The sequence below is a fragment of the Mandrillus leucophaeus genome, unplaced genomic scaffold, assembly GCF_000951045.1.
Source record: "Mandrillus leucophaeus isolate KB7577 unplaced genomic scaffold, Mleu.le_1.0 Scaffold160, whole genome shotgun sequence".
Classification (NCBI taxonomy): domain Eukaryota; kingdom Metazoa; phylum Chordata; class Mammalia; order Primates; family Cercopithecidae; genus Mandrillus; species Mandrillus leucophaeus.
In genome coordinates, this window is record NW_012101588.1 from 595,469 (window position 1) to 616,700 (window position 21,232).

General features: G+C 42.2%; 1 protein-coding gene across 1 annotated transcript in view; it reads right to left on the minus strand.

Moving 5' to 3' along the window:
• The window catches only part of SLC22A3 (solute carrier family 22 (organic cation transporter), member 3), a 165,113-nt gene that overhangs the window by 15,160 nt on the left and 128,721 nt on the right, over positions 1 to 21,232 (minus strand). Inside the window, exons 9-10 of the mRNA XM_011975970.1 lie at positions 1,536 to 1,633; positions 1,202 to 1,416 (exon numbers count right to left, since the gene is read on the minus strand). Of these exons, the coding sequence (XP_011831360.1) occupies positions 1,202 to 1,416; positions 1,536 to 1,633 (313 nt within the window). The remainder of the gene's footprint in view (positions 1 to 1,201; positions 1,417 to 1,535; positions 1,634 to 21,232) is intronic.

A 21,232-nucleotide genomic window follows, 5' to 3' on the forward strand; every position in this document is an offset into this window, starting at 1 on the left:
CCTCCTCTTCCCAGTCCCTGGTGTGCTCTATACTTCACACTTTCCCCAGCACGTGAAGCCCTCCTCTTCCCAGTCCCTGGTGTGCTCTATACTTCGCACATTCCCCGGCACGTGAAGCCCTCCTCTTCCCAGTCCTGGTGTGCTCTAGGGTAAGGATCTTCTGGGTGCTGCTCACCACACATCAGGAGTCACGGCACCCTCTGCTTCCTTCTGGCCTGCACCCCATCTACCGGGATGGAGCCCTGCGAAATTTAACTCTGCAACATCTCTGAAATGAAATGACCCTCTCTCATCTAGGTCTGACTGCCCCAACTGTAACTCCTGCTCTCAGCATAGTCCCTTGCTCATAGCCATCTCTAAACTGCTGCAGTTATGCCAAGCTCACTCCTCCTCTGAAAGCTCACAGGACCACGTGCAGGGCCATCATGCTGGTGACAGGTCATCTCTCAGGCTCGTTGCCTGGATTCCAGTCACTGCAATGAACCCTCAGTTCCTGAATGCACAAAAGTGTTTCATACTTCCGGAAACTCTTCTCTAGTTTGGAAACATCCGTCCTCTCTCCCCCTGATATCTGGCACATTTGAGTCTTCACACATGTTTAGTTCCCACTGCTGGGAAACTTTTCTTGAATCCCCTTCTGGATTGATCACTCTTCCCCAATCTATTTTTTGTATTTCTAAATCTTGTAAATAATTTAATTAGTTTCTAAATCTTGCAAATAATTCATGGCAATAAGAATTGTGGCAGTATTAAAGTATCTGTATCCCTTAATAGATTGTGAACCATTTGAAGTCAAGAACTGCTTTCTTCTTCTAGTATAACCTCAGCGTTTAGCATGGTGCCAGCAGCATGGCAGAGGCTCGGGATGTAAGTTAAACATCAGAGATATCGCAAAAGTAAGTCACATAAAGATGATTAACAGAAACCACATCACTATCAGCTAGATCGGGCACAATATCTGTTTCATTCATAAATGATCCTAACGATTGAGAAAAGAGAATCATCTACAGAATCAATCTCTTACCTCCAAAGTTTTTACATTGATTAAGCAAAAAATGGAGGGATATCATGAAAGCTTGCCTGATGCCAAGACTGTGATTCGATTGCACATTTCCTAAGAACAAGTGGCTCCCTATACTTGATTTTGGATTTAGGTGTTTTCAAGTCCTTTGGCCGCAAAGCAGATGTGGGGTAAGATTACCTTCTGGTAAGAACGCAGTGACAAGGCATGCCACCCCCGCCACTATATTGCTTGCCGCAAAGGGGAGGCGTCGTCCAAGGCGCTCAATGGTTAGTAAGATCAAGAGAGCTCCTGGCAGTTCCACCACTCCCGAGATGAAAAAGTCTATATAGAGGTTGCCTCCTATAATTCCCAGGCGCATGACAAGTCCTTGATACACCACTGCGCTTGTGAACCTGTAGCAACATTGAAAGACACCAGAGAACAAGTAAGAGATAACTTCCAGCTGATTTGAAGGAAGGGATGTGTTGTAAATTTAACACAAGCTTTTAAATCCATCACAAGTCAAACTTACCAAGCAAACATAAGAATAAGTGTGCATTTCCTCATTTGGGGAGTTCTCACCAGATCTAAAAAGGATGGATTACTAACTTCCTCATCTGTAACAGTGATCTATATAAGAAAAGCAGATTTCAGTAGCAATAGACAGCAAAAACAACAACAACAACAAAAAACAAAACAAAACAAAAAAAACACCTGCATAGCATAGCCTTGTCATTAACCAGAATCAAATGATCTTACTGAAGTGACGAGGGGCTTTCATAATATGTTAAAACCTGAGAATTAAAACACTTCTGCTCTAGCATTTAGAACACATCAAATTCACAAAGATAGGATTGCTGCACTGAGAATCTGTTCTTACGATAATTTCAGTACTTTATGTTACATTGGTCTGTGTGTTCTAAAGTAAAATACACATGCACATTTATTAAATTGGGGGAAACGAGAGTCAGGGTGGGTGAAGCAAGTGGGATCCAACCAATTTAGGGTTTCTTTATAAACTAAATCCTCAAATCTGACTTTCACAAACAAAATAGAGCAATGTTAAGTTTGAGAGCAAGCACCAAATGTATTATTTTGCTTTTGTCCATTTATTGTAATCTAGTATCTTTTTGATGCAGAAAAATTCAGCTCATCTCTATCTGGCCATTCAAGAAGTTGGTCTTTTCAATTCAATTCAGCAAATACTGCTATTGACCAACCACGTACAAGACACTGAAAAAAGCGAAGCTGGAGAGGACACCCCCTGATCCCCACACCCCGCCTCCAGTCTAACATGCGGAAGCATCAAAGACGATCCCCTGCAGTGACCACAGCTCCAGTTTCCTGCGCTTATCAGTCTCTTACCTCTGCATGGAGGGCTCTTTGACCTCCTCAGTCCTGATTTTACCTCCCCTGGGAGGCCTTTCCTAGCCTCAGATAGAACTGATGGCTCCCAAATTCTGCCTCCAGACCCGCAGGGGAATGCTGTTGTGCAGGTTCTAGGATAGAGGTCCAGGGAGTAGAGGCAGGGAGTGCATTGTCACACCAAGCAAAGTGCCTGATGTTCAACAACTGGTTGTGTAACGACTGAGTGCTGAAGCAAGAAGTCAAGTGCCCTGGCTATATCTACTCCTTCGTGTTGTCCTCGGTTTCTCTGCTCCTATTAAACAGAAATGCTGGCGACTAACGACAAGGTCCCTGTGGTTTATTTGTACAACACCACATTTGGCCCAGAAAATCTAGGCAAATTTTCTCCAAAGCTTTGAGCCAAAGTCTCTCTACCAGTAATCACACAAATTTGACTTAGAGCATATGCACACCGATAGTACCTTGTCAATCACAGATTCTAAACAGTAAATTCAATAGATCAACCAAAGCTTGATATCTTCTGCCTATCTTTGCTCCAAGAAAAGACACACACACAAAAGTAGACTGCAAAATGAATGCCTTTGGTCACTTTCTTTTCCAAAGTCTTCACAATCCTGTATTTCTTTCATACCAAGACACATTGGTTTTCTACATTTTAACATCTCTTAATTGGAAGGTGTCCTACAACTGAGCTGATAAGAGAGCAATGTGTCCCAGTTTAAACAACATGGTTTCCCTTACTTAGTGGCACATAAAATGACTATGTGTCTTAAAATCAATAGTGTCTAGAGTCAACAAAACAATAGTTGCCATGACAATCGCCGTGGAAGACTGCTGATTGATTCCACTGTCCATTCTTCCCTTCCCACTTTTGAGAATACATAGAATTTTAGTTGGGCATATGGCAACCTAGTAAGAGTCATTTTTTCTATCCTCTTTTTCAACTGTGAGTGGCACTGTGATAAGACCTCAGCAATGAGGTGGTTGTGGGGGTCATGTTCTAGGTCTCAGCATTTAAAAAGGTAATAACTTGCTGCAAGAAGATGCTGGCGAGCTTCAACCATACAACCTGTGTAGACCATGGTGGAGATGCAAGACAAGTGGAACTCAGGCCCTGGAGGGCCTCATGGAGTACAGCTGCCTCGCTAGAGCTGGGCTGCTCACCTCTGGGTGGGTGTGCTAGAGATAAAAACACTTTTCCCTTTTTCATCACTGTATTTTCAAGGACTTTGTTTCATTAGCAAGTTGACCTGGATCTTAACTAATATAATGTCTATGAAGATGACCCCTGAGCTAACCTTCTAAATTTGAAGACCCCAATGAGGGATTTTTCTGTGTCTACCTTAACCTTTGCTGTTCAAAAAACAAGTCAGGAATATCAAAAGTGAAAGACAAGAACTCGATATATTACAAAAATATATTATTGTATAGTTTGTTGCCGAAATGTTTTCTACAATTCATTTCTATGTGTTAATACATTAAAATGGCTAGTGTTTGTGGAGTGTGTGATATTAGATTCTGGACTAAGCACTTTACATGGTTTATTTTAAGTCTCATCAAAGTTCTATAAAGTTAGTGCTTTTGTTAATCTTACTGTATAAATAAGGAAAACAAGGCTTAGGACTTTAAGGAGTGAATAGTAGCCAGGAATTGAAACCAGGCAACTGATTGGTGAGCCTGTGCTCCTGATCCCCACATGGCACTGCTGAATATATTTCATTCTGGAAACATTCTTGATAGTTGATGGTCACATCTAAATATTTTTAAAGAAAGACACTGTGCACTTGACCTAAAACTAAATCTTGAATTAAAACATTGTTTTATGAAAAAAAAATTGACTAATTTAGATTTCAAAGATTTTTAAATTCAGGATTAAAACCACCCATCCTGCGAGGACAATGTTCCTGCACGAAAGCATCACCACCAACTCATTCCCATGAGTTTTTCCTTTTACTGAGGGCTTTTCCACAACTCAGACTTGGGGCTGCCGGGCAGTGTTAGTCTCAGACTCTTCTCTCTCCAGGGATTCCCTGACAAGATCCCTTGTCTACATATCAACACCACTGTCCATTCAGTGCACACAGGTGGCAATACTTTTTTCTTTGCTTTTCAAAAGAAATATTCACAGCAATGTATTATTGGCTCTCTTTTATTTCCTCTTCAGTCTTCTGCTGAGAGCTAGGACTTCTATCCACCAGCTACGAGTCTGAACAAATTCACTCTCACTCAAGTTTCCAGTTCCAACATCCCAGAGTTGAAGGGAAATCCTACATCACAAATTTCAAGATCTCCGGTCAGTTCAGGTAGATAGTTTGACTTTTAAAAAAAAAATTTAAAAAAATGTTTTTGAGATAGGGTCTCTCTCTATCGCCCAGGCTGGAGTGTAGTGGTGTAATCATGACTCACTACAGCCTTAACCTCCCTGACTCAAGCAATCCTCCCACCTCAGCCTCCTGAGCAGCTGGTACCACAGGTGTATGCCACAGAACCTGGCTGCTGCTGCTTCTTCTTCTTCTTCTTCTCCTTCTCCTTCTTCTTCTCCTCCTTCCTCTCCTCCTTCCTCTCCTCCTTCCTCTCCTCCTTCCTCTCCTTCCTCTCCTTCCTCTCCCTCTTCTTCCTCTTCTTCCTCTTCTTCTTCTCCTCCTCCTCCTCTTCTTCTCCTCCTCCTCCTCCTCCTCTTCTTCTTCTTCTTCCTCTTCTTCTCCTTCTTCTTCTTCTTTGTTGTAGTAGTAGTAGTAGTAGTAGAAGTAGAGACAGGGTCTTGCTGTGTTGCCCAGGTTGACCTTGAACTCCTGGGTTTGAACAATCCTCCTGACTCAGCCTCCCAAAATGTTGGGATTACAGGCATTAGCCATCATGCCCAGCCTAATTTGACATTTAAACACATTTGTAGATTTTTCAGTTGTTCATGATTTTTCATTTTTTTTTAAGTGATAAAGAAGCATCTCTTGCTTTCATGTTGGCTCTGTAGATAATTGCCTTTCTCTGGCAAATCTCCAGTCACTCAATGACCACAGAATTATGACATGTTAGATTTTGGCAAGAAAATAAAGATCTTATGTATTAACCTAGAGGTTGGCAAACCTTTTCTGCAAATGGCCATCTATTAAATGTTTTTGGTTTTGTGAGCTCTAAGACCTCTGTTAGAACTACTTAACTTTACCATTGTAGTGTGAAAACAATCATAGACAATACATAAATGGGTTCCAACAAAACTTTATTTACAAAAACAGGTTGCTTGTATGTCTAGCCTGCAAGCTGTAGTTTGCTGACCCCTGAACGAGAGACTTAGTGCTGGAGCAATTTGTACAGATACTACTATCATTCCCATTACAGAGAGAAAGAAGTTGAGGTGGAGGAAAGCTATGTACTTTACCCAAGGAGGACACACAGACAGTAAGAAGACGAACCAGGAGGTTGATAGCAAAGTCTGTATGTTTAACCATTATGCTGTAATGTGTCTGCAGTATGTAGAATATAATATTTATTGTTTAAAACTATGCCATATCATTTCATTAATTACTTTCCTCTTTTCAGCTACAAATATTCTCTGAAAATTAAAAATTAAGCCTACATTGGAAAGCCAAAGCGGACAGATCACGAGGTCAGGAGTTTGAGACCAGCCTGGCCAACATGGTGAAACCCCGTCTCTACTAAAAATACAAAATATATCTGGGCTTGGTGGTGGGCGTCTGTAATCCCAGCTACTCGGGAGGCTGAGGCAGGAGAATCGTTTGAACCTGGGAGGCAGAGTTGCAGTGAGCGGAGATCTCGCCATTGCACTCCAGCCTGGGTGTCAGCGGAAGACTCCGTCTCAAAAAAAAAAAAAAAAAAAAAAAAAAAATTAAGCCTACATTATTTTCGTAGCAAAAAAACTCACTTTTAAAGTCATGGACTTAAATTAGACACAGTGTACCCAATCGTTGACTTCCTTCTGTTTCCTAACAGAACTCCCACTACACTCTCCCACACTACCAATGCACGTGTTTATGGGTGCTGACTCTGCTTCCAATTGTAGGGGGAGGCCTGATTAGTTTAGGGAAATCCTGTCCTCCATGTCAGTGACTGGGCACGTGACCCAGTTTGAACCAATGAGAAATGGGCATACAACCCAATTCGGGCCAATGAGAAATGGACTTCTGGGAAAATCCTTCATTGCTCTTAAGTCAGAAGTTCCTGAAGAAATCTTTTCTTTCTTCCTTCAAGGAATAAATGAGGAAATTGTGGGCTCAAATACATCTTAGCAGTCATCTTACACCGATGTGACAACAAGTCTTAAGATGAAGCTATCCTGTCAGCAGAGTGGAGAGAGGGGAAGAAAACCATGGTTTACTAAGGTTGTTGAGACCCTGGTCTGGCCAATCCTGAATGCTGCTGTTACTAGAATTCCAGACACATGAGCCAGTGAATGTCTTTATTGTCCGAACCTATTTACGTTGGTTTTCTGGTTACTTGTTGCCAAAAGCAGAATTATGTGAAGAATCCAATCCAGAACAATGCTTTTGCTTTAGTAACTGAATATTTTAGGCAATTTTTTTTTTAGCAAATAGTTAAAATAATTGCTTCTGTACTCCAGTCCACTCCATAAAAATACCTGGTATAAGTCTTAATTTCAAACTTTTAGGAGTTAAAACAGAGTGGTAATATGATCTCTGCTTTTCCAGACCACAAGTTTACTGCCTCATATATACCCTCTACCAAAAACAAAACAAAACAAATACTAGGTGTTGATAACGAATTAAGGGAGTCAGGATCATGAAACCAATCTTCCCTGTCCAGTGAATGAAAGGATTAAGAGTACTTCCAAGCAAGTACATATTTTGCTACATTTAAGGACAAATCCAGCTGGTCTTTGATTTACTAACATCTCCACAATGACGCAGATATTCTGAAAGATGACCCACTTTCTAGGCATCCAAAGGCCTTGAGAGACTTAAAACCATATCTTGGATGGAATTCATCCAGGAAAATCTTGGCAATTCCTGTGCCGTGGTGGCCGCCACTATTATTCTTTTACAATAACTTCTAGCTCTATATCTATGCTGAGTTTCTGTTGCCAAAGGGTTACTAAATTTTGCCCAGTCTGAGTCAGACACACAAAAAAACCAAAATGCTATGCCAGGTTTAAAATTTAAAAAAAAAATTGCTTTATTGCCTCACATACCATTCACATGCACTGTATGATATTTACATATAATTTATGTACAATAAACTCCAGCAATTCTAAATGCACGCTTTGAAGACTTTTGACAGATATATAGTCTTACACCACCACCACAACTGTGGTACGGACACTTTCCATGATCCCCAAAATTTTCCTTGTGTCTCAGTGAAGTCAGTCCCCTCCACCCACTCTGGGCTCTGGAAACCCAGATCTGCTTTCTATCATGACAGTTTTGCTTTTTCTAGAATTTCATAGAAACAGAATCAACAGTGTCTCACTTGGCGTCCCATTTTGTCATAGCTTTTGTGCCATCTAAATGGGGGATGCTGGTTTTGATTTGAAGCAAAGGGAGAAAAGGGTGATGTTCTGGGTAACACTAGCTGTTCGGAGGCTTGTTGCCTAGTATCGACACACTACTCATAGGAAAAGGTATTGCTCAAGGTTAAACTGCAGAGGTTAGTTTCCTTGTAATTATGAGCTGAATGGCTACTCGCCCTATTCATCGCTTTGATTATCTTTTAATTCTGCCAAGACTGTTTTCCATCAACAGTGATGTACTCGATATTAAAAGAACACTTTATTCATCTTTCTTTAATTAATTCAGCTCTCTTTGCAATTCTTGCTGGTGAAACATTTCTTCAAGTTGACATTTTAATTTAAATTGCCAAAGAAGAGAAAGACATTATAAATAATTATCTGTTATAAATATGGTGTTCAGAACTCCCCACATGGAAGACTGGTCTCAGAGTTAAAAAAAAAAGACAGTCAGGGTCAGGCCAGACATGTGGTATTCTACTCAGAACATTTTTTTACTAGCATGTTATTTAAACTATTTGAGCCTTAGTTTTCTCATCAGTACCAGGAGAATAATAATATTCAATTTTATTATTTCAGTATTATTATTAAATATTATTCATTTATCAAATCACACCTTATTAGTTTTGAAAATTCATTTAAGTAACCCATCTATATAGATACACAGATATGTGTACATATACACAGATACATACACGTGTGTGTATATATACATATATGCAACTATATACACACACACACACACACCTGGCACACAATATGTCATATTCAGTAACAGAGACTGTCAACATTAATATTGTGTTTTATAACATTTGAGAGTTACTTTATTTCCAGGTGATAATTCAACCAGCACTTTTTCCTTTAGTAATTAGTAGCTAATGCTTTAATACATAAAGGGAGATGCTCTTAAAGGTCCTCAGATAAAGAGAATGGTTGCTCTGCCTTTTTTTAAAAAAATGGATTTCTTTTTATGTAGAATTTTCTTAAGTATACCAGATGTATTTAATGTTGATTTGGAACTGCGGATCTACCAGGATTAAGGCAGGGTAATTTTTCATGAATGTGCACACCAGCAACCACCACGTATGGAGCCTTGCAACTCAAAGTATGACCCACAAGTCAGCAGCGTCGGTATCTCCTGGGAGCCTGCTGAACAAGCCTTGCCCCAGATCTAGAGAGAAAATCTGCATGTTAACCACATCCCCAGGAGACTAGCATGAGAAGCACTAAGAGTCAAGGAACAGCAATCCCACCTCATCGGCTCACTCACATTGTTTACTTCCACCTGGGGCTCTGGGTGCAGAAATGTGAGTCCTCCCAGGTTTAGGAGGGAGAAATACATTTACCAGCAGGGTCTACTATGGGCAGGGGGAAGGGGACGGTGTTTGTAGCTGCTTGTCTAGCCTTGTGATTTTGTCTGGTTGTTCTCAATAAGAGACTTCTTCATCAGTTGTCGTATTTCACAAGGAAAGATGACACTGATAAGAAAGAAAACTTATCTGCTCTTGAGTCTAATACTGTGATTTATTTGGTGAATGTGTCATCACTAGTTCCCTAAAGGTTCTGCTCTCTAGAAACTTTTCATCTCTAAGAAGTCTGTGTCAATAAAATGTTATTTGAGGTCTTTGGGCTTACCGATTGGGGGAACCAGAAACCACTTTCAAAAGTTAAAGTATCCATTGGTCTTACAGACAAGCATCAGGAACCAGAGGGCCTGGTGGGGCTGGGAGGAAGCTCGGCAGTGACAGCTGAGGTGCTCATGTCCTTCCATCTCACTGCCCAGTGGATAATAAGCTCATTAGTCAGACTAGGACCAGCCCAGAATGGCCAGGAGTAAGCATGTCACGTTACAGAGCTGTAACCAGCTTCTAGGGGAAAATAGCACTATCTGGTACCCATAAAAGAGAATTTGCCAAATTACCTGTAGTACTGTGGCAAGTTTTGAAAACCTGCTTATCCTTTAAAACAAGAGAAGATAAAATATTTACCATGCAAGAGCATATATGATGGAGAAATATTCCATATTAAAATTATCATGAATGTTTGATGTTTATTAAAGTAGTTAAAAATAAATCCCAGGCCTCTGGACCAGTGCTGTCCAGGAAGAATATAATGTGAGCCACACACGTACATTTACATTTTCTAGTGGCCACATTAAAAAACATAAAGAGGAACAGGGGAAATGAATTTATAATACATTTCATGTAATCCAATGTATCCAAAACGTGATCATTTCAAGGTGTAACCAATATGAAATTATTCATGAGGCGTTTTATACTCTTCACTTTCTGTTAAATCTTTGAAATCCATTGTACAGTTTGCTTGACAGCACGTCTCAGTTCAGACTTGCCACATCTGAAGTGTTCAACTGCATGTGAGTTTAGGAGCTACCGTGCTGCACCGAGCGAGTCTGGTCACCTGCAGCCCACGTGGCTCTTTCATTGAGACACTCCATGGAGAAGATATTTTATTCCGTTAGCTCGAGTTGGCCTGAAAGAGTGCCCCAGTCCCCCACCTCCTAGATGACTGGGCATGCTGCCCAGAACAGCAAATGGGCCTCTATCTATGCAGTCCCAGGAGGGACCCAGAGGGCAGCCTCAGTACTGGCAAAGGTTAACGGATTGCAGCTGTGGGTCACATGTTGGAACGTTTCTTCATTTCTCAAAAGCAATGCTGGGAGGGTTTTATTTTTATTTTTTGTTTGTGTGTGTGGGTGGGGGGGGAGGAGAGCCTATTGATGTTAGAGGAGAAAGAAAAAAAGAGAATGTACTCTCAGTTCTAAAACTCTAACTCTAAAGGCTCAGAAATTAAGGGAATATGCATCAAAACTTGTGTGGACTGAATCCAACATGTCATCGAAAGCTCCAGCAGCACCTATGCCAGCAGTCATCACGGAAACAGAAAGGTTCTAAATATCACATTTTTGAAATGCCCAGTGCCTGAAACTATGGTAGCATGTATGGATACACAAAATTTTAAGTTCCATGTAGAGGCAAATTGAGTGTCTATAAGACACTGGTCAGCCAAAGTTGTTTTGAAGAGAGAGAAAAAGAGAGTTTGAGTGAAGAAAATCCTCTGCTTTATCGCAAGTAAAAATCAAAACCACACACTCCTGCCAAGAACAATTCTTATCATCACTTCTTCTCAGTCTTCTGAATGCTTTGGGAATTATTTCAACAGGAACATGCTCTTTAACATCAGCATCAGTAACGTATGAGTTCATCAGACCACCTGTCCACTAGCCAGCTGAGGGAACTGTTCCAGCTGTTAGGTGTGGGCAGGATTCCAGGGTCACTGCAACCTTGTCCCGCTAGATTCCTAGGAGGTGTCTCCTGCTGGGGCCTGGGCATAGAAGGCCCTCCCCACACTGTCCTGGGTTGGCAGAGCTTTCTGCACAGGTCAAGGACAGCCAGGGTGACATCAGCCCCAGTCACTGAGTGCTCAGAGAAAGGGTGACTGGGGCAAGTCCCGACTACATTCTCAAAGAGCCAGTAGCTGGGACTTGATGCCGCCTATATTCCTCCAGCCTTTTTCTCAGGAAAATGGAGCCTTCCCTCGTTTCCTGCATTTTTCCTGCATGTTCTCTTGGCAAGCCGGCAGTGGGGTCTCTGCGTTGCCCTCAACCTTCCCCCATCAGCTCGGGTCACAAGAATCTCTTCCATCGCTGCATGCTCAGGGTGCTTTGTCTTCATCCTGGCTCTGACCTGGTCCCTGCCTGCTGGAAGAGTCCTGACTGCCCTTCGATTTCTTCTGTTTTCCATGTGCTCCAGTGAAGTTGCATAGAATCTCACCAGTAACTAGAGATGTGCAACTCAGTGCTTTCACTGAGGGGGCTGGAAAAGTTAGGAAACTGGAGCATACTAAATATAGATGTGGACAATAGGGACCCACAGGTCCCACTAGTGGGGTAGACACAGAAAGCAAGCTGGTGTTATTCAGGGTACAAAGCTTGCCCGCACACCAGGACCCAGGGATCCACTTCTAGACCTTGAACTCCATGGAGAACATCACACAGGTCAGAAGAGGACATGTATGAAAACGCCGATCACAATTATTGAAGGCAACCCAGGTGTCCATCATTAGGAAGATGGAGACCAGAGGCACAGCAGGTGTGGCCTACTGAAAATCACACGACAGTTGGAAGCAATGCACTCACACACGAACAAGTTGGATAGACACTTAAAACATATAGTTGAGTGAAAAAGTAAGAAATACAAGATCTGGAGTGGCACGATGCCATTTGTATCACCTGAATACACACAGCACGCTCCACTTCATAAGGACACATTAATAGCAAACACATAAATCAGACACATTAGAGTGGAAACCTACCGAGGGGAGAGTGGGGATAGAGGAGGAAGGGGAGAAGAAAATCAAGCAGGACATGAGATGAGGGTTGCACAGCCCAATGATGCCTGAACCATGCACAGAGTCCTAAGTAACCCAACTCTGTACCCCTCAGAAAACAAGAACCAAAACCACTTAGTCTAAGTGACTAAGAGTCCCTTAGATGTCATCTTGGAATTTCCTCCATTTTCAGTGCTTCCAATTTGTCAAATATCCAAAGTTTGCCTTCCTTATGTAACTCAGACAGCCTCTGGTTTCGTCTGAAAATGCTGAGAAATATTCCAGAGAAAGCCAGGTATAGTTGAAAAGTTTGAAGATCAGTGTAGATGCACCTCAAAATAAATATCACAGTCATTTAATGAGTTTTGGAGTTTGTGGGTTGCTTACTTTTCTGGTTCTTGATTTGCAGAATATTTTCTGCATAAGGTAACTCATTTTTCACTGGTACATCCTTTATGCTGCTTAAGGCAGAACGTTTAGAGATAGCTGAGATTCTCTTACGTAGCAGCCATAAGCGAGTAACACACGCTATCTCTGGAATTCCAGTCCTGAATATTGCTGACAGCGAAGCATGTTGTGTCTCATGGCTGGTCTCTGGGCCATGGTAATTAATCTGCATTAATGTTATATTGTGTTCACTATTTATTCAACTTTGAACTGTGACTTGATTTATCATATTCCAACAAATATATAGACTAGTTTCCATAATTAATAACTGTCCTTACCCTACCTAGATTTCAATGTGAATGTCTATGTGTACTTCAATCAAAATTAAAACACACTGTGGTGATTTCCAGACATTGCATATAGGACTCAATCTACTCTTCAACTTCAGGTTTACTTGTATTGTGCATATCTATATGATGAAACAAGTATAGTTCAATAAAGACCTATTATTAGTAGGGAGAGATGGAAAACAGCTCAAAAAGAAAAAAGGAAAAAGGAAAGCAACTATAGAGAATTAGAGAAAATAGAAGGCATCTTAAATGCGTGTGGGGAGATATTTTTGAAAGTGAACATTGCACAGAGGTTATTTTAAAAATAGATGCCTTGAATGCAGCGCCCAGTAACTATCTGCTGAATAAATGGAGGAATAAATGAAGATAAATGACTGCTACATTGTGTATATCCATACACTTTTGTTTCTGGGACAACCTCATGTCAGTGACATTAAAATAGTTTTTCAAAACATGTGGTGATCAAATAAGAATTCTGTGATTCAGTTTTTAATGTGAAAAATTTTTCACTGCAATGATTAATACTCAACTTGTTTAAATTTAGAGGTTGGCTATTTCTAGACAACAAAATGTACCAAGTTGTTTACAGAATTGTGGAAAGAAAGGGGATGGCAGCAGTCCTACATGAAGTTGATACTATATTTCACTCAATTGACATCAAAAACCTGTCCCCTGCTAACTTGAGAGCAGCCTGTGTCAATGCAGAGTATAAACTGTTATGAACTGCAGAGGGAATACCTGAAATGTCTTTAGAAAAATGTGTCTAGGTCACATCTCAAAGAGAAGTGTGTAAGCCTGGCTGAACACACATACTAATCAAAACATGTGTAAGTATTCAATCTCTGTTCCACTCTGTGCCATAAAAATAATTGTGCTGAGTATTCCATAAGCCTTCCTCAGTCTTCCTCAAGATCTAAACTACTTGTGATGTGTTGACTCTGAAATGTAAGCCAGAAAAGGCCAAGATTCATCTTTGAGAGACAGGCCATTGGGAACCGTGGTACTCAACCCATCCTATGCACCTTTGAGAGACAGTAGGCAGCTGGGAGCCATAGCACTCAATCCACCCTACTTAACATGTAGAATTTGTCCCTAAGGTCAGTGGAAGATAAAAATATAATGAACTCAGGAGTATTTTATTGAATGAAAGAAATGAAGAGATCCTAGAAGTTGTTATCATGAAGTTTATGTATGTGTGCATAAATTCTAAACATATGTATGTATGCAAGACTCTCAGCAACAGGTAGAGACACCTTACTTGTGCTTACAGTGACTCATCCTTTTTGAGCATGAGGACGTCTGATTAATGTCAAAAAAATTTAAAGATTGCCCACATGACAGGAATTATGCTCTTCACTTCTGTTCTTTGAGACCACATAATGACACAAATTTACTATGATTTAATAACACTTTTCAATTTATTATTGGTTATTATAACTGTATTTAATTTTACCTGAAGAAAGTACATTTTTCTAATCCAAGGTGTATTATTAGTTCATTCAACAGACAAGGCTTGGTTGCTGATGGTTTGTGGACCTTTGCAATAACTCCATAGTCCCTAGGATCTGTGGCCCACTGGGACAGATTCCTTTATCAACTCCAGGACTGAGGTTACAGTGGCTGGGAGACAGGAATGTGTAAACAAGAACATCCAGGATTCCCTGTCTGCTCACCCTCCATGTTCATCACTAAAGAAGGTGACAAAGTTTTGCTGTTACACAAAAGATTTCTGTAGCAGGAAAACATCCTTGGTTCTGGCCGTTTTCCCTAACATCATCTAAGCTCTTCTGCAAAGGCTAGAGGGACTTCATCACCAATTAACACCTCCTTTATTCAGACACCTTACAAAGACTTTGTCTCAATCCGTTTGCCTTTCTGTATATGAAATTATATTTCCTTCCCTCAAATAGCACCAAATTCAGAGAAAAAAGAAAACAGAGCAGACCCATGTTACTTTTTCCAAACCAAGTTATCTAGCCATCTCTGCATTGCATGGGCCTCATGCTGTTTGTATGACTGGGTGGGTCCCACCATCAGCTCCCACATGAAGAAGTGTTGCTATACCAACATAACCCAGGTGTTCATCCACCCATTTATGAGATGGATCTTAATTTTAATTCTTTGTAGGGAAGGGAGGATTGATTCCATGAAAATCCAGCACCTGATACCTTTTTTATCATCTTCCTGGATGGGACCTCAAGAGATTAAATGACAATGTGTTTTCGCACTTACTTACTGTTTAGTACAATTTTCTCCAACTTCATCTACATCAAAGGGGCACATCTGTGTACACCGACGTTCAATCTAGTGCTGGGGAATTTAAATGAATTTCATCTGCTTCTCGAGCCACGTCTCTCTTCTTAGGATTATTTCATGAAGAAAGACAATTTTCCCGGTGGGTCAAAGGTCTAGCAAGCAGTACTGCCATGGCAACACAGCTCTGGGTTATGAATAACACAGGGACTTCTGCCAGGGTTGCTGGCTGTGCAGAGCTCTGGCAGTTGCATTCATTATCGTCTCCACAAAGGAGCGCGTTCACAGAGAGGAGTATTTTCTCATTTATCCACAGTCAAGAAGCCCAGTAATTTGGATTGCGGAAACTGGTTTTGCTGAAAACACAAGAATGGACCAAATGGCAAAGGAGCAAAACATGTGAAGAAGCTGAGCCTCTTCCTCACACTGTTAGACTGGAAGGATTCCAGAGAGGGTATCAGAAGGCCCTTGCCCAGCAGATGCTTGAAATGGAAAAAGGACAGGCAAACTCCCTCCTCTTTTCTGTTAGAGAGGGACACAGAATCAAAATAATAAAATTAGATGCTTACACAACTCCCGAAAAAGAGAACAACCAAGATTAACAGAATAAAACAAGGCTGTGTGGCCGAGGAGTTTTGCCTTGTGTTTTACTTTTGTTTGTAATACTGCCGGGGCTCAGGGTAGGCAGGAAAGAAAGAAAAGAAATGCTTCTTTGCCTACCAAGGGGTGCTGGAGTAGAAATGGGAAGACTCTTGTTCCTAAAGGGCAAGGGGAAGCCTAGCCTTTGAGAAGGGAAAGGGAGAAGCCCATGCATTTAGATTCATAACTAATCATGGATAACTGAGCAGTTCCCAATGTCACTTTGCAAAGCTCGGAACTCCTGTGTCATAAGCCACATGGACCTGCCTGTGTGGACTGCCAGGATCCCAGTAGCAGTGAGAGAAGAGTCAGTGAGAAAGGAAAGGGCTTTGGCTCTCCCTAACCAAGCAACAGGACTTGTTCCTCCATATGGAGAGGCTAGTTAGGGAAAAAAGGGCTTTGTGTTTTCCGTGGGCTGGCCCTGCTGTCTGTGGCCTGGGGACTTGTCTGGGAAATGGGTTGACAGCAGCTGTCTCTAGGAAGGGCAAGTCCAGTCATCAAGACAGCATCAGCATCTTGCTTTAAGGCCATGGATGTGTGGGGACAGGACAGAAACCTGCCTTCTGAGGATGAAGCAGGCAGGAATTAAGCAGGGCCAGAACCATAGTTGAATGGGCAAGGACTCAGGACCAGATGAAGAACTGGGGGAGACACGAGGCTCTGAGGAGGAAGGGGCGGGAGAAGAAAGAGGAAGCCTAGCAGGCAACTCGACAGGCTCAGCAACCTGCCCCCAATCCCAGGAACAGCTGGCAGGCAGATCCCAGACCCATCCTCCAGTCGGGCGGGAATCCCGTGTCTTCTCCTAGGCATCAGGGCCCATGGGGTGGGCAGGGAGGACTTGTGATGCTTGCAAGTGTAGACCTTAGGAATCATCCTCTGAGCATAACTGGGGAGACGAGGACTGACCCAGTCATGGAGGAACCAACTCTACCCAGTTTGCCTGAGACATTTTTTGGTGTTAGCTCTGAAACTCCCAACTCCCCAGCCCTGGGCAAACAGTTGGCCACCCTGCTGGACACTGCCTGAGTCCCTCTGTTGTCCTGGGTTCTGTAAATACACTCACTCTTTAGTAATATGTCCTCAGACACCAGAATTGATTGTGAGCACTGAACGTAGGAAGTTTATGGGACCGTAATGTGGAATGCTTTCCTTTCCCAGTTCCGATGAACAGTTTTCAAGCCCTAACTTGAACAGCAGAGATAGTTAAGATTTTGATAAAGGCATGACCCAATTATTTATTTTCCCAGAGGAAATCTGGAAGATGAGTTTGGGTGAGTAGGGGGAAAGGCCCTGACTCACCACGGTTCCTTGTGCACAATGCTGCTCTCTGATGAGGCACCCCAGAAGTCTGCCTAGCCTGTTCCAAGGCTGCAATCTCACTCCTTAAAGCACCTTTAAATTGAATTTCCAATTCAATTTAAATTCAAGTAAAGCTGTAGGAGAACATCCTCCCCTCAATATCTCTCCAAGTTGAATGACAGCCCACTGACCCGGGCGATGCCAGGCTGAGTTTCCTTTTGTGGAAGGAAATGAGTGCTGGGCACCATGCTTGAGAAAGGACGTTGGGGGTCTTGACATGCTATGGATGGAACCGTTCACTGGTACAGTCTTTATGGCTATTTCATTGTAGCATGAACAGTTTTCTTATTTTATGCTATAGTCTTGTTTTCAAAAAGTTAAAGACATGGAAAGTAAAGAAATGCATTTAAATACACACCATTTCTAGAACTCAGGCTATTTTTTTAAATAGGAAGTATTATTAAATTAATTATTGGCTACAAAGGTCCATTCTGTGTTGAGTATGTCCAGTGTCCTAACATATTTTTATGCATTCAGGCATATTCTAAGTTAAAGTGAGTGTGATGGTACACATACTACAGTTATCATTTTTATGAGTCATTTTGAAGATGAGAGCTTTGCTGGTAGAATTGGCACCATTCATCCTGTAAAAGGAGAGGAGGAAGACTTAGCCCTGTCGGGAGAAAGCTCTGGATGGGTTTCCAGTGACTTTCTTTCCAATAACTGTTTTTGAGACTTTCTTTGTTTTTGAGACTCACGCCTTTCTCATTCCAACACTGGTCTGCCTTAGAGATCCCTCAGGTACTCCCTGTGCCTAAACTATGTTCTCTGGATCTTTTGAAATGAATTCCCCGAAGAGAGATTTCAAATCTGAAGTCTGAGATTACAACTAAACACAATTAACGAAGACAGCAGTAACTGAACTGAAATCAACTAAACACAACAATTAACAAAGACAGCAGTAACTGAACTGGAATACCACCATCCCCGATGGGCTCCAAGCAAGTTGGAATCACAGTGTGGTTCCCCTTTTGAAAAAACAAAAATTATGTTTATAAAAATCCCCCTTTGAAAGGAAATGTCAGAAACAGATATTCCCAAAGCTGGAAAGTCCCTTTCTGTAGCAATATTGGTGTTTGTGTGACCGCTCAACAAATGATAGAAAAGACGGTAGCTATTAAGGTCTAGAAGTCTCCCTGATAACTAAGGTAATAAAAAAAATCCAGCAGGACACTTTCTAATGAGGTTTTAATCTTTTCTATTTTGGAAATATTTCAAACACTGGTATCACTTATATTGATGATGGGGCTAAAGGAATCCCTTTGGAATTGGAAAGCTCAAATTCCGTTCCTGATGTCACATAAACATACCACCATGGGAACTGCCTCAAGCATGTTTATGTGTGAACATGTATTGATATAACATCTAACGTTTAATTTTAAAAGCAGTAGATTCGCTATAAACTATACTTGTGTATCCAAAAAACAAACAAACTACAATCAAACCTTATGGGTTTGTTGAGCCAGTATGGGATAAAACATCACTAACAAATATGGGCATATTCAGTTCCATAGTAACAGAGTCCACTTGTTAGCTAGAATTGTAACTACTATTCTCTATGAGCATATCCCATACAAAGATGAGAGGTATGGGGAGCTGGGGGCAGAGGAGAGGGATCTTTAGGATAAAGGCCTTTAAGATCCTGGGAGGAAAAAGCAAACCAAAATTGCTGCCACAGTTACTACCTGTGTAGCTGCATCACCTAGGTCAGTATAGTGACAGTGGCTGCTCACTCAGTGTTGACACAATCGGCTATTGTATTGGTCAGGGTTCTCCAGAGGGACAAAACTAATAGGATCTATGTATATATGAAAGGGAGTTTATTAGGAGAATTGGCTCACACGATCACAAGGTGAAGTCCCACGATAGGTTGTCTGCAAGCTGAGAAGGTAGGAAGCCAGGAATGGCTCAGAGTCCAAAAGCCTTAAAAATAGGGAAACCAACAGTGCAGCCTTCAGTCTGTGGCCAAAGGCCCGAGAGCCTCTGGCAAACCACTCATGTAAGTGCAAGAAGCACCTGGAGTCTGATGTCCAGGGACAGGAAGCATCCAGCACAGGAGAAGGATGAAAGCTAGAAGACTCAGCAAGACATCCTATCTCACCTTCTTCTGCCTGCTTTGCTCTATCCACACTGGCAGCCACCTGGATGGTGCTCACCTACATTGAGGGGAGGCTTCCTTTTCCAGTCCACTGCTCCTCTGGCAGCACCCTTCTAGACACGCCCAGAAACAATACTTTCCCAGCTATCTAGGCATCCTTCAATCCAATCAAGTTGACACTTCACCATCAGAGCTATTGATAAATAATGCTGCATAACAGTCATCGATCTCAGCAGCATAGAATAGTAAGCATTCATTTATCTCATGTGTTTGTGGGCTGGATGGGGCCTGCTAGTGTAGGTTCCAGGAAGGTTTGCTAGGTCAGCTCCATTCTGAATGTCTCTCAGCCTCCTTCCGGGCCCATAGGTGAGCCTGGGAATTTCTCCTTATGGTGATGGCTGAGGTGCGGAGATAAAGCCCAACCACACAAGCACATTTCAAGCTTCTATTGCATCACATCTAGCAACCCGCCACTGGCCACAGCAGTTATCATGGTCAACGCCAGCATCAAAGGGCAGGAAGTCCACTGCACCTATCATGAGGCCAAAGCAATTTCATTGCCACGCCCAACATCTACAGAGCCAGGGAGTATTTTCATCCCTTGGAAATGAGAGAGAAAATGTGAATCTTCCCAAACAGTAATTTAATCTATCCCAATCCCTCACTTCTGCATCACCAAAATATGTGTCAAACCCTACTCTGACAATTAAACTAGTAATATGATCAATTGCATTAGTTAGCTTTGGCTGCAAGAACAGATACCCGCAAATCCCTGCAGTACATACAGACACATTGAGCAGCAGTTTAGTGGGGAAACAAATTTTTCTTGGCCATGTCCCATACAGCTGCTGCAGCTTTGCTCCAGGCTGCACCTCTTCTTCCAAGACCCACTGTGAAGGAACAGCACCGATTTGGGGTCTGCTGTTCTTGTGGGCAGACAGAAGGAACAAGAGGGCTATCAGGAATTGATGACGCCTCTCGAAGCTTGTGCCCTGAATTGATATTCTGCTACTTCTACTCCTTGGGCCCAATCAGGTCAGGTGGCCAAGCCTGACACTGGGTAGGGACATATATTGCCCACAGGGAGATACTGTTGTCAGTCATGTGGCAATGGGTTGGGACGGGCTGTAAAATCCTTTTACAGAGAAGTGAATAGTTGAAAGGATTAATACAATGTATCGCAGATAATAGTGTGTTCGGAATTGGTGGGTTCTTGGTCTCATTGACTTCAAGAATGAAGCCGGGACCGGTGAGTGTTACAGTTTCTAAAGACGGTGTGTCTGGAGTTTGTTCCTTCAGACGTTCAGATGTGTCTGGAGCTTTTACCTTCTGGTTGGTTCGTGGTTTCACTGTCAGAAGTGAAGCTGCAGACCTTCCTGGTGAGTGTTACAGCTCTTAAAGGCAGCGCGTCTGGAGTTGTTCGTTCTTCCCATCCCAGTGGATTCCTGGTCTCACTGGCTTCAGGAGTGAAGCTGCAGACCTCCCCGGTGAATGTTACAGCTCATACACGCGACATAGACCCAAACACTGAGCAGCAACAAGATGTATTGCAAAAAGCAAAACACCTAACGCCCCACTGACCACAAGATGACCCCAGCTGGTTACCACCGGCTGGCTCGGGCAGCCTGCTTTTATTCCTTTATCTGGCCCCACCCACATCCTGCCGATTGGTCCATTTTACAGAGAGCTGATTGGTCTATTTTACAGAGAGCTGATTGGTCCGTTTTGACAGAGTGCTGATTGGCCCGTTTACAATCCTTGAGCTAGACACACAGTCACAGAGAGCTAGTTAGCTAGATAGAGTACCAACTGGTGCCTTTTACAAACCTTGAGCAAGACACAGAGTGCTGATTGGTGTATTTACAAACCCTGAGCTAGACACAGAGTGCTGATTGGTGTATTTACAAACCCTGAGCAAGACACAGAGTGCTGATTGGTGTATTTACAAA